Below are 27757 nucleotides of genomic sequence, written 5' to 3' on the forward strand. Positions count from 1 at the left end.
AATTCCAAATCTAGGACTCTATGACACTGTGGTATTTCCTAAAATTACTGTTTACATTTATAGTATAATTTTTTTAAGTTCTAAGGAACTTTGTTTTGAAGCCCTCAAGTGTGTTGATGTTGTTTGAGCTGGGTAAAGCATAGGGCGGAGAGCTTGTGAGAACTCCACTATTGATACCAATAATAATACATTGTACAGTGGGTAGAGTACTAGGTCAGAAAGACTGGAGTTCAAATCCAGCTACAGACATTTTCTTTTTTTTTTCTTTTGTTTCTAGTGCATAATTACTTTTTAAAATTATAGCTTTTTATTTACAAGATATATGTATGAGTAATTTTTCAGCATTGACCCTTGCAAAACCTTTTGTTCCAAAACCTTCCCCCCACCCCTCTCCCCTAGATGGCAGGTAGACCCATACATGTTAAATATGTTAAAGTATATGTTAAATACAATATATGTATACATGTCCATACAGTTATACAGACATTTTCTAGCTGTGTGACTGGGCAAATCTCTGAACCTTTGTCTGACTCAGTTCCCTCAACTGTAAAAAGGGGATAATCATAGCACCTCCTAGAGTTCTTGTGAGGATCACATGAGGTAATAATTATGAAGCATTTAGAACAGTGCTTGGCACAGAGCAGGACTATATGAATGCTTCTTCTCTTCCCTTCCTCCCCTTGCCCACATCTAAGGTAGCTTTTTCTCCTGTTGCTCTCTCCCATTCTACTCTGGGCAATTCTTCCCTCTGACTTTTTCCTTGGTCCCCAGGTTTGGATGGTATCTGTTCTCTCACCCAGGTGTCTTAGTTCTCTCTTCCTTCTAAACCTTGCAACCTTTGGAATCCCTTCTATGAATGCTTAGGAGTTTAGTAGACTCGGGGAGTCTTTTCCTCAAGCTTCTTACCCTGACACTGATCTTGGCATTTTTCTGCTTCTGGCAGGAAGTTTGAGCTGTACAGCATGGACTGGGACCTGAAGGAACCACTCAGAGACTGCCTGGTAGCTGCAGCTCCTTATGGGGGCCCCATTGGTATGTGTCACTCCATTTCCCCTTTGTCCCATTGCATTCTGCTGGTCTGTTTTCCCTCCATCCTGAGTCCCGTGAAGCCCTTCCAACTTTGGGGAGATTGGGTCTTGGGAGGACAAGGGCATGGGGTTGCATATGGGGATTTCTCCCTTTCCCCAGCTCTGTTGAGAAACCCTTGGAAGAAGGAGAAGTCACCCAGCATTCGACCATTGCTTCAGATTTATTCATCCTCTGGAGTGGCTCTGGCCAGCTTGTTGGTACGCTTCCCAGCCCCAGGGGTTCCTTGCTCACCTCCTTGCTCTCCGGATTCAGCACTTGGGGATCCCTGCCTCTGTCTCTCTCTCCGTTACATATGTATGACTTGGATTCCCTCCCAGCCCACCCCTTGGACCATAGCTATCCCGAGTTGACCCTGGCTAGGATAGGACCACCCCCTCCCATCTCCCCTCGGGTCCTTGGGATTCCTCCCCTTCATGTACCCTTTCCCAGAAAGCTCCCCATCAGCCTTGTTCACATTCTCTGTGCCCCCCTCCCCCCTCCATCCAGTGGAAGAGTGGGCCTGTGGTCTTACTGGGCTGGTCGGCCGAGGAAGAGCTGTTGTGTGTGCAGGAAGATGGTTCTGTGCTGGTCTATGGGCTGCATGGGGACTTCCGGAGACACTTCAGCATGGGCAATGTAGGTGTGAGACAGGGGAGAGATGGGATGGAAGACGGGGAAGAATCTGGGGCTGGTAAGGGGGCAAGGACAGGCAGGGAGGGACAGTAGGGGGTAGGCTGGGGCATGGGATGGGGGGTAGCCAGGTCTGGAGTTAGGGGTGTGGGTAGTGGGATGTTGATGGGGCAGAGATGGGCTTAACTGAGTCCCAGTTGCTGCTAGGACTAGATTGGATGAGTCTTTCAGGAAGTTTGAGAGAGAATCTTTGGCAAATAATTGCTTCTCCCTGTCTGCCTCTCCTTGGCCGATCCAGGAGGTGCTCCAGAACCGGGTTCTCGATGCCCGGGTGTTCCACACGGAGTTTGGGTCAGGGATCGCCATCCTCACTGGTGCCCATCGTTTCACACTCAGCGCCAATGTGGGGGACCTGAAGCTTCGTAGGATGCCTGAGGTGCCAGGTAACCCCTTTTTCCCTGTGCACCGTGTGCCATCTGGAGGTATGGGCAGTGCATCCCCCAGGGGGACGTGGATGTGGCTGCTTTTGACAGGCTGGTGTATTTGATATAAATGTATAGGAATGGATGCCAGGGAGCTAGGCCCTGTCCCTTCACCTTGAATATGAGGCCTCTGCAGCCTCAGTCTCCCCCATGCTGATTTCTCCATCCAGGGCTGCAGGCTCTGCCCTCATGCTGGACAGTTCTGTTCCAAGACCGAGTGACCCTCGTGCTTCTAGCCATTGGTCCTGACCTCTTCCTGTTGGACAACACAGCCTGCTCGGGGGTGGTGAGTAAATAGAATGATAGTAACCCTTTCAGGGGCTGCAGGGAGGGTCAGAGCCAATGACTAGACACAAGCACCTTGGCCCCCTCCTCATGGAGTTGGGAGGGACGGGTAAGGGCTAGCACCTCCTCACTCGAGGCGGGGGGCCTTGTGCTCTGTTTCCAGGTACCTCCTGGTTTGACTCCGGGAGTCGGGAGCTTCCTTCAGATGGCCGTGTCCTTCAATTATCGGTACCTGGCATTGTTCACTGACACAGGCCACATTTGGATGGGCCTGGCTTCTCTTAAGGTAAGTCATGGGGACTGCCTGATTTCTGAACATCCCCAGGACTGTCTCTACTGTTCTTTAGGAACCGTCTCTGGGGAACTGAGGGGAGGGACTGGTAGGAGTAAGAAGCACTAATGTCCTCCCTGACCTACCTCAGGAGAAGCTCTATGAGTTCAACTGCAACATTCGAGCCCCACCTAAGCAAATGGCCTGGTAAGGAGGCGGGCGGAAGCTGGGATGGCACCCAGAAGCAGTTGGGTTGCTTGTTTCAAGTCCTAGTACCATGAATTGTATGACCACTGACGAGGTGTGTCTCCCGTGGCAGGTGTAATCGTCCAAAGGGCAAGCAGAAGGCTGTCGTGGTGGCCTGGGAGCGACGGCTTCTGGTAGCTGGCAATGCCCCTGAAAGCATTCAGTATCCTTAGAAGTCATCTTGTGGGCATATATTATGAGAGGATCCCCAAAGGTTGGGGGATGGGTGTGGAGGACCCCTTTCCTTTCCTGCTCTGTTTCTCTTTGGAGCTTTCCTTGACAGACTGCAGGTTCGTATTAGAAGAGGATTCATACCTAGTGCCCGAGCTGGATGGAGTCCGGATCTTTTCACGAAATGTCCATGAGTTTTTGCATGAAGTTCCTGGTGAGGATGTGACTGGTGGGAAGGGAAGCTTCTTAGCTCTCCCTGGGGAGAAAGCCCCAGACTAGAGGGGGGGGGGCATCCTGGGGTTTTTGTGAGAAGCCGGACCAAATCTGTAAAAAGACTACACCAGTAGAAAAAGCAGAGGGCAGGTAGAGAGCTATGTCCAGCTTGGAGCCCTGTGCCTTGCATGCGGTGCTTACTGAAGGCTCACTGACTTGTGAAGCCTGGGGGGAGGTAGCCTTTCACTGTGGTTTGGGGTACTTGCTATGTGCTGAGGAGAGAGTGAGGCTGGACCTCCATCCCCAGCCCCAGACACTGCACATTTCACCATTCCTTCTCTCTTGCATCCGTAGTGGCCAGTGAAGAGATCTTTAGGATTGCTTCGATGGCCCCAGGAGCTCTTCTGCTAGAAGCTCAGAAGGAATATGAGGTGAGACACTGGTCCTCAGGACCACTTCCTTCCATCTAACATTAGGGCTCTCTCTCTACCCCATCCCTAGCATACAATAACCAAGCTGGGCAACTTTCTCCAGATAAGTGTCATATGACTTTCCTCTGGATCCCTCTGGGAGCTGGAAGGGGAAAGTCCCCAGACTGAAGTCCAGTCTGTCTCCCTTCTCTTTTCCTAATCCTGTGGTCCTAGAGAGACTGAGGGAGTATATGAGTTCGGGCAGATCCCTTTTATGGTCAGATCCTTCCTAGGGGCTCAGGAGTTTAGGCTTATCCTTGACACGTTTGAATGGATGCCCTCACCTGTTCTCTCCCTGACTCCTACCACCAGGGGAGGAGGTGGAAAAGGCACTGGGGGGCTCTGATTTGCAACACTCACCTACTTGCTAGTCCAGGGTCACCACTCTGGCCCTTCCCCTCTTCACCCTTTAGAAGGAGAGCCAGAAGGCAGACGAGTACCTTCGGGAGATCCAGGAGAGGGAGCAGCTGCCTCAGGCAGTCCGGCAGTGCATCGAGGCTGCCGGCCACGAGCACCAGCCGGAGATGCAGAAAAGCCTGCTCAGGGTCAGTGGGCAGGGGGAGGGCAGGGTGGCCACACGGCGAGGAGACAGCTGTGCTGGCCCCCTCACAGCCCTCCTGTCCATCCCAGGCAGCCTCCTTTGGAAAGTGTTTCATCGACAAGTTTCCCCCGGACACCTTTGTGCGCATGTGTCAGGACTTGAGGGTGCTCAATGCCGTCCGCGACTACCCTATTGGAATCCCCCTCACCTACACCCAGTATCCAGGAATGTGTCCTCAATATCCTCCTTTCCCAAGGGCTGGGAGACTTTGACCTTGTCCTGTGGGGATCCACTTCCATTAAAGGGGAGGTGATGGTGGAGGGGCTCATCTCTTGTTTGGCTCCTTACCTGTCATCCAGATACAAGCAGCTCACAATTGAGGTTTTGCTGGACAGGTAGGTGATGGGGCAGGGGTGTGGGGACATTTCCCACTCTAGCTGTTGGGGTAGTCTTTTTCCCAGATGCCTTTGCTCTATGTCCTTCCTCGTCCCTAGGCTGGTACTGCGGCGACTCTATCCTCTGGCCATCCAGATCTGCGAATACCTTCGGCTCCCTGAAGTTCAGGGTGTCAGCCGCATCCTGGCCCACTGGGCTTGTTACAAGGTAGAAATTGGGCGTCCTGAAGCACTTTGGCAATAGCTGGAAGGAAACTAAATGTACCGTGGGAGAACATTGGGGGTGAGGGCTTTGAGAAGCCCTTCAGCCCTTCCCTCATCTCCAGGTGCAGCAGAAGGATGTGTCAGATGAAGATGTTGCTCGTGCCATCAACCAGAAGCTTGGGGATACACCAGGGGTTTCCTACTCGGATATCGCCGCCCGCGCCTATGGCTGCGGGCGCACTGAGCTTGCCATCAAGGTCCGAGGAGACTTCCCTCTTCCCCTTTTGCTCCCCCATCTATCCTCCTTTTCCCATCAAGCTTTACTTCTTATGCTTCTTTCACCATGGAGAGGAAAGCATGCTTCAGAGCACTTGGGTTCAGATTCCAGCTCTGCCCCTGCATGCCTTGGGGCTCTGTTTTCTGCTCTATAAAGAGGAGGTCATTCTGTATGACTTGTGTTCCCCTTTTTATTGGAGAAGGCCCCTCATGACCCCTGCTTTCCTCTTGTTCTTCAGCTCTGAGCCTGCCATCCCATGACCTCTCCTTCCTTGCTTCTGCTCTGTCTCCCTAGCTATTGGAGTATGAGCCGCGCTCTGGGGAGCAGGTGCCCCTTCTGCTGAAGATGAAGAGAAGCAAATTGGCCCTGAGTAAAGCCATTGAGAGTGGGGACACGGACCTAGGTGAGGCCCTTGAGGGGAATCATGGGGGAGAAAGCCATGCAGGGTAGTCAGGGCACCAAACTCTGGCTTAGTTCCTCAGCGTTTGCAGCTGGTGACTTGGAAAGGAGAAGTCACAAAGAGTTCTGGCTAAGTCTTTCTCTGCTTCCTAAGACTTCATTAACTGCATTCTTGGTTCTGGCCTCTAGAGCTAGTGTAGCCTAAGTTCTTATTCCCAGAGCCTCCGGACATCTTTTAGATGTCTATTCGTTTCCTTTCCCAACTTAGCAGGGCCCTACATTAGGCATTTGCTTCACTTCTCCTGCTGTGCACAGGAGAGGCAAAGGTCAGTCCGGCCCCCGGCCCTTGGGCCTCTCCTGTAGCGGCGACAGGTTGGAAGGAAGTGCTCAGTGATTTCTCCCTGGCCTTGCAGTGTTTACAGTTGTCTTGCACCTAAAGAATGAGCTGAATCGTGGAGATTTCTTCATGACGCTCAGGAACCAGCCCGTGGCCCTGAGTCTGTACCGGCAGGTATGTGTGATTGGGTAAGAGAGGAGGAAGGGGAACATTGAGCAGGATGCTGCCGGTAAGCCCTGGCCAGCCCTGGCCTGGTTGACAAGTCTCACCCTGCTTGGTTTCCCAGTTCTGTAAGCACCAGGAGCTGGAGACACTGAAGGATCTTTACAACCAAGATGACAATCACCAAGAACTTGGCAACTTCCACATCCGGGCCAGCTACGCTGCTGAGGAGGTTAGGGGCCCTGCTCTGCTCTTGTGGGAAAAGGATGTGAATCCTGGCCGGGAGGCTCGGCCGTACCCAGCAGTCAGCTGGCCTGGAGAATTGTCCTTGGCTTCCAGAAATGGGGACAGAGTCAGGGAGAGCAGGTCACCTGTGCCTGGAGGATGGCTACTGGGTACTAGAGAAACCCAGGACCCTGAGCGAGGGCTGGGCGCTGGGGCTGGAGGGCTCCGAGGTCACTGACTCTCCCTTTCACCCTACAGCGGATCGAAGGCAGGGTGGCAGCCCTTCAGACTGCAGCTGACGAGTACTACAAGGCCAAGAACGAGTTTGCTGCTAAGGTGGGCAGTCTCTTTCCCCCTCGCCCCAAGCCCTGGGGTCAGGAGGTCAGGTCCCAGCCCAGGAGGTCTTTCTCCTGGAGTCTTGTTTCCTCTTTAAGATGAGGGACTTGTACTCTGTCGGTGCCCCCCAGAGTGGTCTCTGTCCCAGGGGGATCCGGGCCTCCCTGTCTGAGTAGTCTCTCCCTCATTCCTCCACACACCCCTTTACTTCTCCCGTCCTCCCCAGGCCACGGAGGAGCAGATGCGGCTTTTGCGGCTGCAGCGGCGGCTGGAGGACGAGCTGGGGGGGCACTTCCTGGACCTGTCCTTGCACGACACAGTGACCTCCCTCCTCCTTGGGGGCAACAATAAGCGCGCTGAGCAGCTGGCCCGGGACTTCCGAATCCCCGACAAAAGGCATGGCTGGGGCTTGGGCCAGGCTGGGCAGCAGATGCTCCTCCAGATCCTGGGCCATCCTCTCATCTTCCTGCCCTCTTCCTCCAGGTTCTGGTGGTTAAAGCTGACTGCGCTGGCCGACCGGGAGGACTGGGAAGAACTAGAAAAGTTTTCCAAGAGCAAGAAATCACCCATTGGGTATCTGGTGAGGAGCCTCCCAGTCCCGAGCCCTCTGCTTCCCACCCCTTTTCCTTTTCCACTGCAAGTCAGGACTGCCCCTAGAAAGCTCCCTGGGGTGGGCGCACCCTGTCCGAGAAGAAGGGGCTGGTAGGGGCAAGGCTGGACGCTAACTTCTACTAATGACTCCTGCCCTTCCATCCCCCCAGCCCTTTGTGGAGGTGTGTATGAAGCGGCGCAACAAATTCGAAGCCAAGAAGTTTGCAGCCCGAGTGAGCCCCGAACAGAAAGTCAAGGCTTTCCTCCTCATCGGGTAGGCCTCCGAAGGGGAGGGCAGGGCCTGTGCCCAGGGGGACCGGGGAGGGGAGGCCAGTCTGTGCTGGGGCAGGGCCTCAGGGAAAGCCCTGACTCGCCCTCCTTCCCACCACTTCAGGGATGTGGCGCAGGCCGCGGACGTGGCCATCGAACATCGGAACGAGGCCGAGCTCAGCCTGGTCCTGTCCCATTGCACCGGGGCTTCGGATGGAGCCACAGCCGACAAGATTCAGCGTGCCCGGGCCCTGGCCCAGAGGAAGTGAGCGTGCCCTCACCCCTCCTCTCTCTGCTGGCCTCTCTCAGAAGCAGCTGGCGGGGAGGGGGAGGGCGGGGTGCAGGGCATGCGGACCACGGGGACTGGACGGGGGCAAGATGTGTAAATAAAGTCTGAGTACTTCATACTCCTCCCGACTGCTTGGCTTGGGCCTCTGTCAGGAGCAAGCTGCGGCTCCTCGGGACTAGGATCGCCGGTTCCCTTCAGGATCAGGGAGCTGGTCCAGTCCCCCGCATGCACCATGCTCCCCTCTGCTGCCAGATTGTCCGGAATTCCCATGGCCTTTTCTGCATCCCCAGGGACTCTGCTTCATTTGCTCTCAGCCTCAGTCTTCTTCTCTGTAAAAGGTAGCTGTACCTGTAACACCAACGTGATCATTGTACAGCTAAGTGAGGTCATGGATGGAAAGCCTGAAGTCCTACATAAACATGACCTCATTTCCTGGAGTCCACCAGGGTTTGTCCCTGAGCCAGTCTGGTTTCTGGGAGTTCCTGTCTGAGGCAGGGACCAGAATGTAGGTCCGGGCTTGCCAGGGCACTTCCTTAACTGTCACAGCTCCTGACTGACGGCCCCATTGTTCATTTTGCCTTTTTGCTATTGTCCTGGTCCTGTTCATTATAACCTGGTTTCCCTTGTGGCTGCAGTGGGATTAGGGCACAATGGATGACCTTTTAGAAGGGGAAGGTCTTAGGCTTAATCCTTGGGAGCAATGAGCGCCTGTGAGGGGATGGCCCCAGCTGTAGCCTTGGATAGGATCGATGGGTGAGGGAGGAATGTTACATGTGTATCCACACCAGGAGCCAAGGTCCCCGGGATCTCTCCTCACCAGAGTGAAGGTCAGTCCCCAGCACTCCCAGCAGATGGCACTGCTGTCCTGAAGTCTACTGGACCTCTTCATGGGCAGGAATGAGAATTCCATCCTTCCCACTCCAAGAAATGAAGACATTTCCCAAGGAACTCTGCCCTTTAGGTGCACCACTTTTATTCCCTAAGTCTCCCGACTTCAAGAACCAATTCCTGAGAATGATCTGTCCTTACTCTGCCCTTTTGACCTAGAAGGCCATGTTTTCTTATTCTTTTAGAGAAAGTAAGAAGAAAGGAAGGAATAAAGATAAGATCAACTGAACAGTGGAGTGGAGGTCAAATTAAATAAGGTCTTTGAATTTTGAGAGACAACAGGAAACCACTGTTGATTCTTGGTGGGTGGGGTGAATTGATGAAAATGGTTTCAGGGAAGCCTGGAGGGCTGGGTGAATAGGGTTTATGAAAAGAATGAATTTCTGTCCCAGTGGTGAGGAAAGCACTGGGGACCTGCTTAGAGAGCCACTTAGACTCAGGACTCAAGGTCTTTCCCCCTAGGCTGGGCACTCTCCTAGAGAATCTAATGGCTTACACCTCCAGGGGTTACCTCCAGGGATAGCTCCATGTACACGTTTGTACACATTTGTGTACATTTGGCCAGTACACGTGTGGCCGTTTGTGTTTGCAAGTGCCTGGCTAGGAGTTCATGCATGTATCTGTGTGTGTGTGTGCGCGTGTGCGCACGCGAATGGATACGTGTGCTGTGCATGTCTGGATGTCTGTACGTTTGTCTCTGTGTGATGGTTCTAAGCTGCTACTGACCCTTGACGAATCACTGAAAAATGATATGGTGAAGAACACTGAGTTCAGGGTCAGAACATCTCAGTGCTTTGTTTTCAGGATCTGTGTGACCCTGGCCAAATGAGTGTCATCCTTCTGTACCTGGGTTTCCCCATTGTAAAATGAGAGGCTTGATTTCCTTGGCCATCTCTTCTACCTATGTCTGCATGGTCCTCCACTAAGTAATTAGTAGAATTGGGATTCGAACCCAAATACTTTTATCAACTCTTCCTTCCATTAAACCCTAGAATTCTTCAGCATTAGCCTCCTTTCCCCCAGGCAATAGCCCATGTTTTCTAACTTCTATCATTTGAATTCTCTGCCCCCAGAGCTTAGAGAGGGAAGATGGAATTTCATGTATAAGGAACATCAAGAAGGCCCATTTCACTGGAAAGTGGGAGTCCATAAAAAGGATTAATGTGTCATCTTTCTGGAAAAAGATTGGATTAAGATTGTGAAGGACTTTAAATTGCCAGAGACAAATGGAGGTGCCTTTGCAGCTTGTCAAATGGGGCAGTGACACAGATCTGTTCTTTAGGACTATCAGTTTGGCAACCATGCAAGTGAATGGATTAGACAACAGAATGAAATCTGGAAGAACCAATAGGAAGCTACAAGGGTAGGACGGGAGAGAAGTCATGGAACCCTGTACTAAGTAGGTGGCTATATAAGGGTCTTTTACTTTGAGCTTCTGCTGTACTCTGACCCAAGACTCCTTACTTGAAACTGGTCACCTTTGATTTCATAACTTCGGGGCAAGAGAAGAAGGGAAGAGGAAGAACACTCAGTGTCTCATCTTCCACAGCCATGGTCTGTAAGCACAGAGGACTCCCAGATGGAGGGGGATAGGGCTTAATTCCTGGCTTTGTGGGCAGGGGAAAGACAAGGAAAGGTGATCAATGGCAATCTAGAAGCTTAAAGAGAAGAGGAAGGGGAATGTTTCTTCCTGGCAGATTGTTTCTGTGGGGAATGCTTGTGGATGGGAGTGGGATCTGGGTTGGGCTTTGGGGTGATGGTTCCAACTTTCTGCTACAGAGTTAGGGAAGGGCTTTGGTGAGAATGGCTCAGCCAGCTGGGGCTCAACTCCCTTTCTGACTTCATTTATGTTTTTATCTATTTTGTTCCCTGGTATAAATAGCTCAGAGATAGAAGGGACCCCTGGAGTCATTTAGCCTAATTTGCTTTTTTTATGTTTGAGGGCTGACTCTTCCCCAAAGACACACAGTTCCAAGTAATAAGTAGCAGAACTACTGCTCCCAAATTTAGGGGTCGCTCCACTATACCGTCTTCCTTACCCAGTGCCCACACTAACCTCCTTGTGCCTGTTTGTCTCTCTGGGTGGGTCTTTGTGTCCATTTGTCTCAGTGTTTCTCTTTGGGTCTATCCAAGTAGTATCTGTTTGGGTTTGTCTCAGCCTGGTATTAGGAAATCTGAATTCCTGAAGAACTTATTTAACTTCTGTTTGCCTCAGTTTTCTCCCTGTCAAATAGGGATAATAATAGCACCTGCCTCCTAGGGTTATTGTGGGTATCAAATGCAATAATATTTGTAAAGCACAGAGTCTGATACTTAGTAGATACCGTATAAATGTTATCTATTGTTATTATTTCCAAAGAGTAAGACTTAAGTTCTAGAAAGCATCTTCAAACCAGCTTCTGCACACATGCCTGGTGAGGAAATGAGAACAGTACATGCTGCCATGTACTATTTGGGAGATATTTAGGTTAGCAGAGGACCATAAGGCAAAGGGACAGAGAGCTGGAAGGCCACTGAAGGGAGGAAGGGACCCCCAGATTCAAATTTATACCACTGGGCAAATTTATAATCACTCAAGTTATAGGTGACTAGAACCCCTGTTCTATGCTTGATAAATTCAATCCTGTTTCTTTCTTATATTCTCCCAGTTTTGGGACATTAACTGAAATCTTGATTCTTTTAAAGATGTTATATCCTTCAGCATCCCATCCAGTGCTCTCTGCTTCTTCCAAGAGGAATTGGTATACTTCTTCCTTTCCATTGCCTCTTCTCAACTCCTACTCTGCCACCATCACTTTGTAACTTCTCCTCTCTTCTTTGAGGTTCATGGCATTCAACATATTTCTCAATCCAGAGGCTTGTTGCTCTTACTTCAGATTTCAAGTTATACTTACTACCCTTCCTCAATGTCATTAACTCTTAACTTGTGGTCTTCCAGATACAGATTGGTGAGAGATCTTCCAGATTAGCATGATTAATGACACTCCTGGGGTCCAGCCATTCAACCACTTTTGAACCCATCCAGCTATACTTGTCTAGCCCACATTTCTCCATCTTTACCACAAAATAAGAGATGGTATCAGATGTTTTGCTATGATCTAGATAAAATCTATTACATTTCTTTAATCTGCCAGTCTAATTACCCTGTCCCCCTCCCAAAAAAAAAAAAAAAAAGGCAGAAACAACTGCTCCTGTTATTTCTTTTATTCAAATGAATACTCCACCACCACCTCTTCTTAATCTCAACTCTGACACCACAATTCATACCTTCTTCTATCTCTGCTGTTGCATTGCATCCTTTGGACTCTGTTGCTAAAATGCCTTTTCTCTTGGATCTCTTCACTTCACATCCTTTCCATCATCTGGACTTAATGGACCCCAAGGTCCACTATATCCTGGCCATCCTTCTCTGGTCCTGAGTGATCCTCTTTTTTATGTAGTTGCCCTGTACCTTTCCAAGAAGCACTGGGTCAGGGCTAAATATTTCTCCTCACACTCACAGCTCATTCCCTTGTAATTTAAATTTCAAACTTACCACTCAAATCAAATTGCTTTCATCAAGGTTGCCAACTGCTAAATCTAATGACCTTTTCTCAGTTTCTTGAATTTTCCAAAATATTCCTGTCTCATTTCTCCTACCTATCTGACCATTCTTGCTCGTTCTCCTTTGGTGTATTATCATCTTCTACAAAGTTTGGCAAACTCGAAGGTTCTCTTTGCTTCTCTCTTTATGCTTTCTCTTTTGATTGTCCCCTGGGCTCTCTTCTCTTCTCTCTCTATACTCTTTCTAGGTGTTCCCTAAAATCCTCTGCATTCAATTATCTCTACACAGATGATTCTTGTAAGAGGCTTGATCAGGGGAGTCCCTAGTGAATTTGGTGAGTTTGCCCATCAGCCTCATGAGATTACATGGCATGGGCTTTTATTTAAAGGCATGTGAAGGGTACTTTCCTATGGAAATGGCTATGCTACTGACCCCCTATTCAGAGGGCACAAACCGACTTATGTCAGAAGAACTGCCTTGCACTGTAATCTGTTAAAATAAGCTGCAGGACTAGTTTCACTCTCCATTTTCTTTTGGATTTTGTAAACACAAACCATGGCATAGCAGAACAGAGCTGGGTTGTTGGTTGGAACACTGTGCCAGAGCAGTTTCCTCTCATCTGGAATAGCTAGTAATTTATGGCAGAAGCACATAGCAGTCTTAGTAGATAAATGCTTTTGTATAACTTGATCCTGAGAGTGAACTTCTCAGCTTAAAATATAACAGAAAGAAGAATAATGACAAGATTTTTTCCTCACTTTTTCCCTTTCTTTTTTTGATGTACTTAATGGTATTTTTCATGTTCCAATTATATAAATAGTTTTCAACATTCTTTTTAAATTTTTTTTCTTTTTTTTTAAGTAAATTTATTTTTAATGCATATTGCTTTATGAATCATGTTGGGAGAGAAAAATCAGAGCAAAAGAGAAAAACCATGGGAAAGATTAAAAAAAAAAAACAGAACAAAGAAGTGAATATAACATATGCTTTAAAGTTTTTTCTCCATTTAATTTTTTTTTCAATTACATGTAAACAAAATCTTAAACTTTTTTCATTTTGAATTCCAAATTCCCTTCCTCTTCTCCCCCACCTTGAGAAGACAAGCAATCTATATAGATTATATATTTGCAGTCATGCAAAGTATTTTCACATTAACCATGTTGCAAAAGAAAATGCAGATTGAAAAAGAAACCAAGAATAATGAAGAAAGTTTAAAAAGTACACTTCGATCTGCATTCAGAGTTCATCAGTTCTTTCCCTGGAGATGAATTTTTTTGTTTTGTCATTTCAGTCATGTCACTCTGTGATCTTTTGGGTCAGTTTCTTGACAGAGATTTTTCATCATAAATCCTTCAGAATTGTTATAGGTCATATATGTTGGTTATATATAATAAATCACAATATAATTTATTTGTTTAACATTTTCCCCCAGTTACATTTAAAACATTTTTTTACATTAAAAAAATTTTTTTTGAGTTTTAGGTTCTCTCCCTTATCCCCATCCACAATTAAGAAACCACATGTGAAGTTATGTAAAACATTACAATAAAAGTCAATCAACGTTTTTTTTTTTTTTTTTTTTTTAATTTTTTTACAAGGCAGTTGGGGTTAAGGGACTTGTTCAGGATCACACAGCTAGGAAGTGTTATGTGGGTGAGGTCTGATTTGAACTTAGGACCTCCTGACTCCAAGGTCAGGGCTTTATCCACTGCACCATCTAGCTGCCCCTCAACATCCATTTTAATTCATTTATTTATTTATTGCCTTTTTTTTATTAAAGCTTTTTATTTTTCAAAATATGTATAAATAATTCTTTTACATTAACCCTTGAAAAACCTTGTTCAACCATTCGTTTTTGAAAGAGTTTGAGTTCCAAATTTTTCTCCCTTCTTCTCTTTCCCCAAGACAGCAAACAATCTAATATAAGCTATTCAATACAATCATATTTCCATATTAGTCATTTTGTGAAAGGAGAATCAGAACAAAAGGGGAAAACCACGAAAAAGAAAAACAACAAATTTTTGAAATGTGAAAATAGTAAGTTTTGATCTGCATTCAGACTCCATAATTCTTTCTCTGAATATGGATGGCATTTTCCATCACAAGTCTTTTGGATTTGTTTGTTGACAAGAGCGAAGTCAATCTTAGTTAATAACTGTATAATGCTGTTACCATGCCATAGTTCCTCTGATTTTGCTTACTTCACTTAGTATCAATTTATGTAAGTCTTTCCAGGTTTTTCTGAAATCTGCTCATCATTCCTTATAGTCTTCAATTATATTCCTATACACCACTTATTTAGCCATTCCCCAAATGATGGGCATCCCCTCAATTTCTAACCCTTTGCCACCATAAAAAGAACTACTATTATATATATATATATATATTTCTAACCCTTTATTATATATATATATATATATATATTATCTATGAGTCCTTTGCCCTATTGCTGGATCAGAATTTTATGCACAATTTTATAAGCATAGTTTGAACATAGTTCTCAACTGCTCTCCAGAATGGTTGCATCTCTTCACAACTTTACTAACAATTCATTAGTAATGACATGATTTCTAAAGTAGCAGACATGGCATATATTTTCAAGTTCCAGAGTTCAGGTATTAGCCCTTCTATTCAGTGATCTGTATGGATCTATAGATCAGTTTGTCTAGGAACTTTGTTGGAAAAAAATTACATTTTAATTTTCACTGATCTTTAGTTTCTTTTTTTAATTCTACATAATTTATTCTTTCAATTCATTACTTTGAGAAAGGATCTGTAGACTACATCCCACTGCCAAGATTGTTTCTGACACACAAAAAAGTTAAGATTCTCTGTTCTTGAGAGAAGGGATTTCTTGTTGCAGTGGGTTCTTTGGAGAAAAGAGAGTATTTTTTGCACAAGTCATTCAGAGAGCAATGTTAGTAAGTTATTCATATTGGTGTGTGAAAGGAAGAGAATTGATGGTTCGGCAGTCCCCCAAATTATATTTAGTATGGCGAGTCTAAACTATGGTACAAGCCTTTGAGAAATGGTTAGAACCATGGAAAAGAGGGACTCAATGGAATATCAAGGAATGTTATGATAGTACCCAAGTTCTTTTCTGGGAGAAGCTATTGGGCTACTGTTTAGTTGCTGCTTTTAAGGAGCTCACAGTCTAATGAGGGAGACATATATATCCTGTATACAGGATAAAAAAAAATAGAGGCAAGGTGTTAAAATTAAAAGTTACTCAAGGCACTATACTAGGTACTGGGATACAAAAATCAGACAAAAATATTTTCACATTTGTTGTTGTTCACATATTTGTTTTTTTCTTTCTCATTTTTCCCCCTTTGATCTGATTTTTCTTGTATAGCATGATAAATGTAGAAATATGTAGAAGAATTGCATATGTTTAACCTATATTGGATTATTTGCTGGCCAAGGGAAGTGGGATGTAGAGGGTGGGAGAAAAATTTGGAACACAAGATTTTGTAAGGATCAATGTTAACTATCTTTGCATATATTTTGAAAAGTAAAAAGCTATTATAAAAAATAAAAGCTACATACAGAATGGATGAAAAATATTTTGGGGGTAAAGATAGCATTAGCATCTAGAATGACTATATAGAATATTTCACTTAAGCTGAATTTTGAAGAAAACTAAGGTAGGGTGTGCATTCTAATTCTGGAGAACAGTGTAAATACATGGAGATGTGTGAGAAAGAAAGAAGGTCATTTGGGTTGAACTGTAGAGTAGATGAAAGGAAGTAAGGTACATTGGAGCCAGGTTGTGAAGTAGTTTAAATGCCAAATAGAGATGTTAATATTTGAGCTGTAAAGTTATAGGGAACCACTGGTATTTATTCAGTAGGGGAGTGATATGATCAGCCATGGGCTTTAGAGAAATCACTTTTAGGATAGCTAGCTGGCGCAGTGGATAGAGCTTCAGCCCTGAAGTCAGGAGGACCTGAGTTCAAATCTGATTTCAAGACACTTAAAACACTTCCTAGCTGTGTGACCCAGGGCAAGTAACTTGATCCCAATTGCCTTAGCAAAAAAAGAAAAAAGAAAAATCACTTTGGTATAACTATGTGAAGAATGGATTGAAGAGGAGAAAAATTCAAGGCAGTGAAACTTAAAAGGAGTTTACTGCAATAAATCGAGCAAGAGATAGATTGAATAGAGTAAGGAAACAGATGTAAGAAGTATCATGGTGATCGAAACAGTAAGATTTGATAGATGATTGGATTCAAAAAATGAATCAGAGTGAGGAGATAAGGATGATACTAAGATTGTGCATCTGGGTGACTGGAAAGGGACTGTACCCTTGAGAGAACTAAAGAAATTTGGAAGAGTTGAAAGATAGTTATTATTGGTCATAATGCCAACAATAATAATAGCTAGCATTTATATAGTACTTTAAGGTTTACAAAGCAGATCATATAAGTATTCTCATTTTACCCTTATAACCCTTGAAGTAGATGCTATTATTATAACTTCATTTTACAGAGGAAATTCAGGTAGATAAGAGAGATAAGTGACTTGCTGAGAGTCATACAATTTATAAGTGTCTGAGGATGAATTTGAACTCAGGTGTTCCTGACGTCTGATACATTTATTTTGTATGCATTTGGTGATTTAGGGCTAGAGCTCATGAGAAAGATTAATCTATTAATAAGGTAATATTGCTGGCTGTAGAGAGTCTGAGTTACTGTTATCATTTCATTTTCCTAAGGGGCCTCTCTGCTCTGGGCCTTGTATATTCCTACACTGGGAATCCTAACTTTTCATGTGAAAGGTTAAGCCCTTTTTCCCCAACATGCTTTAACTTTTCAATCTTCCTGCCAATCCCCACTCTTCAGCACTGTGGGGATAAATTCTTTAAATCTTGGGTTGTAGCTCATTCCTGGAGTCTTCTCAAAGTAGAAAGTAAAAAATTACTCAGTGTACAATATAAATCAGATATAGGGATAGGTATTTATTTTCTGCATACAGAAGAAATACTAAAGGTCACAAAAGGCAGAGAACATTGCAGAACAAGTAAAAAAGAGTTCACTAACTTAATTTATAACTACTATTATACTTCTTGGGAAGCTAATAGTTAAACCTTAACCCTAAAAAACATCAGATCTCCTAAGACAATCTTTGGGATTGCTAATTAGACATTTTACATTTTATCTCTACATTTAAATAACCCCTGGTCCATGTTTTTGGCCATCTTTTTAATGGTGATCATCTTCTTTACAGAGCATTTAGAATAGTAGCCTAGGTTATAAACAGCTTTCCCCAGCCAGCTTTGACCCAAAGCATCTATGACCTCTGAACCTCTTGAGTTTACAGTCAGCTTCAAGTCTGGACACATCTATCTCCAGACAGATCTATAAATATACATTTTACTTACATGTGGAAAAAAAGAACAAACACAAAAGCATCTTCCTACAACACTCAGACTTGTGGCAAGATGTGCTTTAGCTGCCATGTACTCAGGGCCTCATGGTAGCTAGAGTAGGCAAAAGGGCAAGGACTCCCATCTGCCTATACTTGTAGGACAGCAACTCAAAACAATCCTGACAAGATACAAAACAGGGAGGAAAGAGCACCAAAGTTAAGGTCATTCCCCTTTGGTTATCTACTGAGTCATCAGCTTTTCCTATTCAGTGGCCAACAAAGGGACTGCCTTGTCAATTGAAAGTTCCAAGCTCCCTCAGTACCCAATCAGGCACATATACTCAGTCAGAAGCAAAAAGGGCATTTTTATACATGCCCTGTTCATTCCTAGCCACACCAGGACTGGATATATAGATATGGCATTTATCTATATAAGGACAACAAGTTAACCCTGGAAAGTCATGAGATTAAGTGAGAACGTGTACAAAGAGAGCCTAGGACAGTCTTGGTGAATTCTGTCAATTATGGAGCAGGCTAACTAAGCAAAGAAGGTTAGGAGGAAACAGTTAGGATTATGAGGAAGGGAACAAAAAGGAGCTGTATTACAAACTCCCAGAGAAGCAGGAGGAGTATTATCTTGTTATTTTAGGTATCAAGTTTCTATTATATTTATTTTTTCTATTCTTTCCAATCCCCATGTTATTCTTCTTGGTAGAGTTTGCTGTTATTCATTCATGTAGGACTCTCTATGACCTCATTTGGGGTTTTCTTGGCAAAATACTGGAATGGTTTACCATTTCCTTCTCTAGCTCATTTTACAGATGAGGAACCTGAGGAAGAGTGAAGTGACTTGCCCAGGATCACATAGCTAAATGTCTGAAACTACTCAATTTAAGTCTTCCTGATTCCCAGCCCACTCTGCCACCAAATACCTGAGAATTTTTTTTAAGGTCAGAGACTACAAAATGGAACCTTTGTGTCAGAAAAAAAAAAAAAAAAAAAAAAAAAAAAAAATATATATATATATATATATATATATATATATATATATATATATATATATATATATATATATACAATGATTCTTAAGACTCCTTTTGGAGGGCATTATTTGGGGATGGGTTTGGTTTCAAACCCTTTTCAAGTCTCTTCCCAGAAAAGTACCTATATTTACAAAAGAAATTACTATCTCCCTTAACTCTCATAAGTCAGAATTCTTAGGTACAAAATATAAAGAAGTATCTAATTATTCCTGATAATTAAATGCTAAGGATAATTTAACTAGAAAGTTATCTAATGGTCTTCTTTCACTGGGGTGAAGTGAGGAGTGAGGGAGAGACAGCTTCCCCTAGCTTTAATATTTTGTTATCTCTGTGTTCTCCCATAGAATGAGTGTCTATCTCTCCCATCACCCCAACAAAAGTTGCTTTTGATGTCATGTGTCTTTGGTGTGATCTCATATTTGTTTCAGGTACAAAAATTCCCAATTATGACTCTTCATCCAGGCAATGAGTTTCTTTATGCAGGCAAGAATTAGATCCAGAATAGACTTTCCATAATTTTTTTTAAATTAAAGCTTTTTTATTTTCAAAAGATATACATGGATAATTTTCAATATTCACCCTTACAAAACCTTGTGTTTTAATTATTTTCTCTCCTTTCCCTCCTCCCCCAGATGGCAAGCTATCCAATATATGTTAAACATGTGCAGTTCTTCTATACATATTTCCACTATTATCTTGCTATACAAGAAAAATCAGATCAAAAAGGAAAAACAATGAGAAAGAAAACAAAATGGAAGCAAACCACAACAAAAAGAGTGAAAATGCTATGTTGTGATCTATACTCAGTTCCCACAATTCTCTGGGTGCAGATGGCTCTCTCCACAAAATCATTGCAACTGGCCTGGATCATCTCATTGTTGATGAGAACCATGTCCATCAGAACTGCCCATCATTTTTTTCCTGACTTCTTGAAGGAAGAAATGATAGTCAAGTCAAGAAATTATTAGCTGCTCTGCTTTTTGGCAGGGAAGGGGCTCCAGCAGATTTTTTCCCAGAAAATCATGAACTCTCTTTTTCAAGAACAATTTCAAATTTCTTAGCTATGAATACTCAGTAGTCTTTTCCTTTTGCCTTTGTGGAAGTTGATTCTATACTCCAGTCACCTGTTTCTTCAGTTTCTTTTCTCGGTTTTCACAATGAAGTTCTTCAGATTGTAAGGATTATATTGGTCTCTGACTACCCCAAGAGAGGAAAGACATAATCCCATGGTTTTAATTAACATCTCTAGCAAGATGAATCAAAAATCCACATCCATCATCCCCATTCTCTCTTTTAAGTTCCAGTCTTAAATATCTAACTGCCTGTGAGAAATCTTCATCCCGGTACTCTGGAGACCTTTAATCTTAACATATTCAGAACAGAACTCATCAGCTTCCTTCCCAAATCTGCTTCTATTCCCAACTTTCCTAATTCTGTTAATAGTGCTACCTGTCATTTATACAGGCATCTTGGCTCAAAACTTGACATGACCTTCCACTGTTTCCTTTCCCCTCAATCAAATGCCAAATCTTATTCTATTTTCACAGTATCTCTTCTCTCTTCTCCACTTCGGCCTAGTTCAGGTCCTTATCATCTCTTGCTTATTCTATCGTAATAATTTTTGAACTGATTTCCCTGTTTCTTGTCCTGGTCTTTTCCAATCCACTTTTTAAATAGCTGCCAAAATGATCTTTTCCATGTACAGGTCAGAACATGTCATCCCCCTGTTCAAAAACAGCACTTTACTGGCTCACTGCTATTTACAGGATAAACTACAAACCCTTGGGGCTGGCATTCACGGTCCTCCCTAGCTTGGCTTTAACCTACCTTGCCAACATTATTTCATACTACATTCTTTTACCCACTGTGTTTTCCAGTCAAACTGGACTGATCTTGTCCTGTATGTTCCCGTCTCAATGTATGCATGTAGGCCATCCCCTCAACCATATATGGAGAGCATCTTTCATGCTATATATGTTTATCTAGGGATTATCTTCTCTATTAAAATGTCAGTTCCTTGTGAGTAGTATTGTTTCATTCTTTGGACTTTTATCTTTAGTACCTAGCATGGTACTTAATAAAGGAGGCACTTTCAGAAATTAGGTAGCACTTAAATGTTTTTAAATTGACTAGTTGATTAATTAATCTTTACGCATAAAAATTCTCCTCTTCTTGAAGGTCTAGTGACCAATCAATCAATAAAAATTTAGTTACTATGTACCAGGCGTTCTGATGCCTGGTTGGGATGCAGAAAAAGAGGCAAAATATAGTCCCTGCCCTCAAGGAGTTTACATGTAAAAAGCAAATACAAAGCAAGTTATATACAGGATGAGTAAGAAATAATTAACAGAGAAAAGGCATCAGAATTAAGAAGGTATGGGAAAGGCTTCCTTTAGAAAGTGGGACTTAAAAGTAGCTTAGTCAGAGTAGAAGAGGGAAAGTATTATAGGCATGGGGAGCAGCCAGAGAAAGTGCCCTGGAACTGAGAGATGGAGGGTCTTGTTCATGAGACAGCTAGGAGGCCAGTGTCACTGAGTGGAAGAATGTCAGGGATTAAAGTGAAAGAAGGCTGAAAAAGGAGGAAGGTCACCTCTTCCCCCAAATCTTCTCCAATTAGCAGCAAGGGGTAAGTAATCATTCTTTTAATTTTCTTGGGGCTCTTGGTCTATGTATCTCCTTTGCCTGGATTTTTTTCAAACCCTTTGTCCTGATTTCTCATATTCTACCTTGTATCATAGTTATTCACATATACATTGTATCCTCCCTATTAAAATTTTGTTTTTCATTTTTGTACTGTGTGTTCTGTGCAAAAAGCACAGTGCTTTGAGCAATCAGCTGATTGACAATATGGAATGAATACACTAGCTGTAGCACACAAATATCACATGCTCTATGTACAACTTCAATCCATTTATCCCTTCACTCATTCATTCAGTAGATACTGGGCACTTCAGGACCCACAAAGAGGAATAATAATAATACAATTATGTGGAATTTGAAGGGTTACAAAACAGTTTCCTAAGATAATTTCCTCAGCTGAGGAAACTCGAAGTCTTGTAAGGGAATAATACTATTATCTATCAGCCCCTGGTGATTTTTCCTCCTCAAGGAATTTAGTATCTGACCCACTTTCTGTTTTCCTTTCCACTTCAAACTCAGGCCTTCTACTTGGGAATCTCAATTTACACATCCAAGTCTTCTCAAAGACCTTTGCTTCCTGGTTTAGTCACCTTTTAAACTCTTGTATTTTGCACCTTCACTCCAAATTGGCTATACACAAGGAAGATCATACCTTTTATTGTGTCATCATCCCACAAGGTTTCCACTTCCACAATCCATAATTCTCTATCTGACCTTGTGGCCTTCCTGCTCTCCCTTGTGCTTCAGCCCTTCTAAACCCATTTTGTAGTCACTCCACTCCTCCCTACATTGCCCTGGGAATGGCAGGGACTACCACTGCTCTAGCATTGCCTTCCTCCCAGGAAAATCTCAACCTTTTAGTTAACGGTTCAACTTAAAATCACTTGTGATCTTTGAATTACTTGCCCTGTTGTTCTTCTCCCTTTCCAGACTCCAATTCTGAATTATTCACTTTTACCATCTGTTTTCTTAGAAGAATTCACAATTTGGCTTTGGTCTATTTTTCCAGGCCAGTTCCACATTTATTTCCCATTATGTAGTCTGGGCTATAGAAAAACTTGCCTACTTACTTTTCTCCATATACAACATTTCCATCTTTTACCTTGAGGCTTTTGCATAGGCTGCCTGGAATGCTCTCTCCCCGCCCTTACTTTTGCCTTTTGGAATCCCTAGTACTTTTCAGACATCTCAAACTATCCCAGTAGACATATTAAATTCAATATGTTTAAAATAGAACTCATTATTTTCTTTTTCTTTTTTTTTTAATTTTATTTTATTTAATAATAACTTTGTATTGACAGAATCCATGCCAGGGTAATTTTTTACAACATTATCCCTTGCACTCGCTTATGTTTCGATTTTTCCCCTCCCTCCCTCCACCCCCCCCCCCCCAAGATGGCAAGCAGTCCTATATATGTTAAATATGTTGCAGTATATCCTAGATACAATACATATTTGCAGAACCGAACAGAACTCATTATATTCACCCCTAAACCTTCTTCATCTTAGACTTTCCGGACGTCTACATCCTTCCCTCTCCCAGGCTTGAAACCTATAGGTCATGCTGGGCTTCTCACTATCTCTCATCCAGAGATGTTTGCAGAGCCTGCCAATCTCTCCAATACAACAGGAACATCCTGGTACAATCCCTCATCTCACACTTGGATTATTACAACAGCCTGCTTATGGATCTGGACCTTTCCACAAGTTTCTCTCCTGACTCCAACCCATTTTCTATTCTGCCCCATGAAATTCCTAAAATGCTACTTAAAAAGGTCCTACATAATGAACTCTAGTGTTTATTGCCTCCAGGGAGCAAATACAAAATGCTTTGTTTGGCATTCAAAGCCCTTCATTTCCTAGATCTCTCCTACCTTTTCAATCTTCTTATTTTACTCCTTAGGAAATATTCTTCCAATTAGTGATACTGGCCTCCAGCTTGTCTAATGAACAAGATAGCCCATCTCTTGGCTCCATAAATTTTCTCTGTCTGTCTCCCATGCCTGGAACACTTTCTCTCTTTTACTCTAATTAGTAATGTCCCTGGTTTTCTTCAAGTTCCAACTAAAATCTGACCTTTTATAGAAGTATTCCCTACCCCCTCTTGGTGCTTTCCCTTTTAAAATTATTTCCTATTTATCCTGTACATTTATCTTTGTTTTGTATATATTTGCATGTTGTCTCCCCCATTAGATTACAAGTTTCTTTGTCCCTTTTGTATCCCCAGCCCTTAAGATAGTGCCTGGTATATAGTAAGTACATAATAAATGTTTATTGTTTGATTGATCTCAAGTGATATATCCTTTAAGATTTATTTATCTTCCCACTTATGTGTTCTCTGCCAACCCCCATTATATTTTATATATAATCTATAGTTACCTATGAATGTATAATAGCCCTGTGGAATAATGTAAGCTCTTTGAGGAAAAGAACTATTTCATTTTTGTTTTGGGAAATATTTTTGGCCTCAGTACCTAGCATTGTGATCAGGGGAATGATATCAATGAATCATTCAAGCAAGCAAGCAAGCATTTATTAAGTGCCCCCTATGTGCCAAGCATTGGAGATGTGTATTGGATTGGATAGATTGGATATATATCTCCAAGCATTGGAGATGTGTATTGCATTGGATAGATTGGATATATATCTCCAAGCATTGGAGATACAAATGCAAAAGTGAGATCTTTACTCTCCTTAAGGAGCTCATATTCTATTAGTTCACAGAGAAATAAAATAGCCCAGGCTCTTATACGTAATAGGCTTGTTGATTTGGATTGAATTGAATAAAGGATTAATTTTTTATTAGATTATAGAATAAAGCTAAAAATATAAAGTCTAGAGGGATAGATAGATTTTAGCTAATTCCAGGAAGTGGGTAGAGTATAGGAAGAAAAGATGGAAGATGAAGAGGGCTTTGTTAAGAATGATGCAGTTAAAAAAAAAAAAAAAAAAAGAATGATGCAGTTAAGGTTGAAGAGAATAGGGACTGGTAAGAGTAGAAGCTGAGGTGAATTGAGGATCAGAGTATAGTGGGGAAAAATTGGAAGGAATTTGTGACTAAGGTGAGCATGGAATATAGTGGACTGAGTATTTGAAAGCAGCATGATTCAGGTTTAAATGTTTACCCAGAAACACAATTGGGTGATCTTAGGCAAGGAACTAAAATTCAATATATTTAACTATAAAATGGAAAACACTGTTACATCTACATCAAAACATTGTATTTATCAAGGGTATTTATGTAATAAACCTTAAAGCCTTTTATAAATGTCCATTTTATTTTGTATATTCTTACACATGTTGTCTCCTCCAGGAGGATGCTCTTTGAGGGCAGAAAATATTTTATTTTTTATTTGTATTCTCAAGGCCTGGAATATGGTAGCTCTTAATAAATACTGGTTGATATAGTGGAATGGGAGGCTGGGAGGTATTCTAGAGGGTGAGTTAGAGGGGAAGAGAAGTGTTGATTAGTTAGAGAAGGTTTGTGGAAAGGCTCCCAGTTCCCTCTAAAATGTTGGTGTGACAGCTTTTTTCAGAGAGCACACACTCTGTGTGTACATCACATACTCATGTCATATGCCATTATTTAGAAAGTAACGCACACTTGCAATTTGTAATCTTGGAAGGTTGTTGCCTAGATCTTGGCGAGGAAACGTGATCACACAGTCAGTATGTCAGGGGTGGAATTTGTATTTAGGTCTTCCTGGCTGCCATTGCTCTTGGACAGAGAACATCCTGCATTTATAGCAGGCGTTGTTCAGAATACACCTGCTCCACATGTAGCAATAGCTATCACACACATCATTGTATAACATGTATAATACCATCTTTTCTGACGAGTACAGTTTTTTCCAGCTTTTTGTTTTTTGCTCCTATTTGTCTTATCTAGTATTTCTGAGTCTAATAGCATGGGAACCACAGATGCTAGACATGGGAGCCTGTGGGGGTGGTGTCCATCCTCCCCCACTGTCTCCCTTCTGGGACCTGGGAACCACCTACCTGATTATTACCTAGCCCTCATTTAGCAGTTATCAGACTCCCCTCAGGCCCCGCGGCCTCCGGCGCTGAAACAACAGTTTTTGTTTCCATAATTCTGGCAGCGAGAGAGAGCCCGATCCGTGCTTGGTTTTACACCTTCTGTCGCTGGGAGCTTGAGCTCTGGTACTGGCTCTGGGCCTGGGCTCTGCAGCCAACTCCAGAGACACCCAGATCCTGCCCATTCTAATTGGGGAACTTTCTTCCCCATAAGGATAAACAGGATCGGGGCTGTTTGCCCTTTGGGGGATGGTGTAAGTCAGTGGCCTCCCCTCAGCCCGCCGTCTCACCCGCAGGGTGACTTTAGCCGGCCGACTTGATCAGCAATCTGGGGAGGAGAGGAGGTTGTGGCGGCGGCTCGTACCACAGAGTTGTTCTTTGTCATTTCTCGGGGTCACAACTTCCTCCTCCTTGCCTCCCCCTGTGAAAATGAGGTTACTGTCACTGACCACTTCCCTCCTGGCCCCTAGCTCGGCGGTATGTGGTCAGCGTCAGGCCCCGGGAGTGTCAGAGGAGAGGTACCGGTCAAACTGCCAGGAATGTGGTTTGCTGGAACACACTCCATCTGTCAATAAGCGGGCTGGAACAAACAGAATAGCAGCGACTACTAGCAAGGGAGGTTCCCCTCCAAAGCTTTTTTTTTTTTTTTTTGGGGGGGGGCACCGATTGATTTCTTTTTTCAGGACCCACAAGATCCGTATTACTTTGGGAGGACTTATAAATGAAACAATGTTAATGAACAAATATCAGCCAAGCTTTGTATTGTCTCGGATGATGGGCATTGAGCATGCCGAGGTAAAATGAGGCATCGTGCCTGTTGTCCCCAATTTTTTGATGTAATCCTACAGTTCAGAGAGGCAGCCCAGGTGGAGGGTTTCTGAGGCGTCTCTGACACCAACTGGCTGTGTAATCTTGGGCAAGTCACTTAAACCCTTAAATGTGCCCAGAAAACCTTGTCAGACGGCAAGTTGTGGAGCAGGTGCCAGTCGACATTAGCAGGGGAATTTTCCTAACTGGGAGTTCTTAAGACCAGTGAAATCAGAGGTTCAGCTAAAAAGAAAAAATGGGAGAAAAGAAAAAACGCTGTTTGTCTTTAATAACAGCAATAGGAGTGTTTCTGTCTTGGGGTTGCCCAGCTTTGTGGGGGATCCCTCGGCAAAGTCCTAGCAGTCCCCAGATCTTTATGCAGCCCCATAAGGTTTACAAAGCGCTTTCTGATTTGAACCTTACATCATATGAAGTGCTATTTTATCCTTATTTTACGAATGCGGGGACAGAGGCTCAAAGAGATTAAGTGATTTGCCCCGGGTCGCACAGATAGAACGTGCCAGAGATGGGATTAGAACCAGATTTTTGTTTTTCCCACTCTTAAAACTGGGTTCCATTCATGGCTCCGTGGGACAGAGACAGCGCCTGCGCTTGCGCCCGCGCCTAAACCCCTCCCATCAATGTCTGGGGCTTCGAGCGCCCCCAAGCGGCGGGGCTTGGGTTCTCCGGCGATTCCCCCCAGGAACCTGGCGGGTGCCCCGACCAACCAGCATCAGGCTCTCAATGGGCCAATGAGGAGGCTTCTTACAACTCGGGCGGCTGACGGGAGCTTGGCGGCCCTGGCTGCAAGCGGCGCTGACTGACAGCCCAGAGCCTAGAGCAGGGAGCCTGAGTCGTGGCTGTGGCTGCAGCCGCCGCCGCCGCCACCGCCACCGCCGCCTGCTTCTTTTCTTTCTCTCCCTCCGATCTCCGGCCCCGGCCCCTTCCCCGGTCCCTTCCTGTCAGGGCCATGGCTGCGAGGCCGCTTCAGCGGGGCCGGGAGTCGCGGGAGGGGCGGCGGCACTGAGTGGCGGCCGGGCGGGCGGAGGGGAGGGAAGCCGCCCCCGGGAGCCCAGCCGAACCCCGCCGCCTCCCTCCTGGCCGGACCGGAGCAGAAGCAGGAGCACGAGCGCAAGTGGCAGCCCAGTCGTCCGACCCGGTGAGTCTGCTCGCAGGCGCGCGGCGCCCCTTCTCCCCTACACTGAATGGCCCGGTGCGCGGAGGGTCGCCGGGGGCGGGAGGGGGGCAGCGGCCCAGGTGCGCGCGGGCCCATCCGGGGGCGTGGCCTCAGCTTCGGAGCCCACCCCCGGGGTGTCTGAGTCTTGGGGGCCGCATTCTGGCTTGGCCTCCTCACCCTCTTCTCCCGGGGGTGGGTGGAAGGAAGGCCTTCTCTGAGTCCCCCTAAAAGGGGGGCTCTCGCTGGAGGATTAGCCTCGGGACCCCTCCTCCTCCCTCTCGTGGCTCTGGGGTGGGGGCTCCAGCCGGACTGATGGGGGTCCCCCAAGCGAGGATGGGGGGCATGACTTCCTCTCCCCTTAAGACCCCAGCTGGACGAGGGTGCGGGGTAA

The 27757-nt window shown here is 44.6% G+C and overlaps 2 protein-coding genes across 3 annotated transcripts in view; both read left to right on the forward strand.

Annotated features, from left to right (window-relative positions):
• VPS16 (VPS16 core subunit of CORVET and HOPS complexes) overlaps positions 1–7980 on the forward strand; it is a 24977-nt gene extending 16997 nt beyond the window's left edge. Inside the window, exons 2-24 of the mRNA XM_051967714.1 lie at positions 944–1032; positions 1189–1286; positions 1576–1704; positions 1997–2141; positions 2351–2466; positions 2629–2751; positions 2888–2943; positions 3056–3145; positions 3273–3367; positions 3721–3797; positions 4250–4381; positions 4467–4594; positions 4737–4772; positions 4872–4980; positions 5099–5233; positions 5548–5656; positions 6066–6163; positions 6276–6383; positions 6635–6712; positions 6939–7108; positions 7196–7292; positions 7474–7577; positions 7698–7980. Coding sequence (XP_051823674.1) covers positions 944–1032; positions 1189–1286; positions 1576–1704; positions 1997–2141; positions 2351–2466; positions 2629–2751; positions 2888–2943; positions 3056–3145; positions 3273–3367; positions 3721–3797; positions 4250–4381; positions 4467–4594; positions 4737–4772; positions 4872–4980; positions 5099–5233; positions 5548–5656; positions 6066–6163; positions 6276–6383; positions 6635–6712; positions 6939–7108; positions 7196–7292; positions 7474–7577; positions 7698–7842 — 2467 coding nt within the window. The 3' untranslated portion in view covers positions 7843–7980. The remainder of the gene's footprint in view (positions 1–943; positions 1033–1188; positions 1287–1575; positions 1705–1996; positions 2142–2350; positions 2467–2628; positions 2752–2887; positions 2944–3055; positions 3146–3272; positions 3368–3720; positions 3798–4249; positions 4382–4466; positions 4595–4736; positions 4773–4871; positions 4981–5098; positions 5234–5547; positions 5657–6065; positions 6164–6275; positions 6384–6634; positions 6713–6938; positions 7109–7195; positions 7293–7473; positions 7578–7697) is intronic.
• A 19004-nt stretch (positions 7981–26984) lies between these two features.
• The window catches only part of PTPRA (protein tyrosine phosphatase receptor type A), a 203864-nt gene continuing 203091 nt past the window's right edge, over positions 26985–27757 (forward strand). For both annotated transcript variants that reach the window (XM_051965682.1, XM_051965683.1), the window contains exon 1: positions 26985–27348. The gene's annotated coding sequence lies outside the window, so the exon portion shown is untranslated. The remainder of the gene's footprint in view (positions 27349–27757) is intronic.

The sequence above is a fragment of the Antechinus flavipes genome, chromosome 6 (assembly GCF_016432865.1).
Source record: "Antechinus flavipes isolate AdamAnt ecotype Samford, QLD, Australia chromosome 6, AdamAnt_v2, whole genome shotgun sequence".
Taxonomy (NCBI): domain Eukaryota; kingdom Metazoa; phylum Chordata; class Mammalia; order Dasyuromorphia; family Dasyuridae; genus Antechinus; species Antechinus flavipes.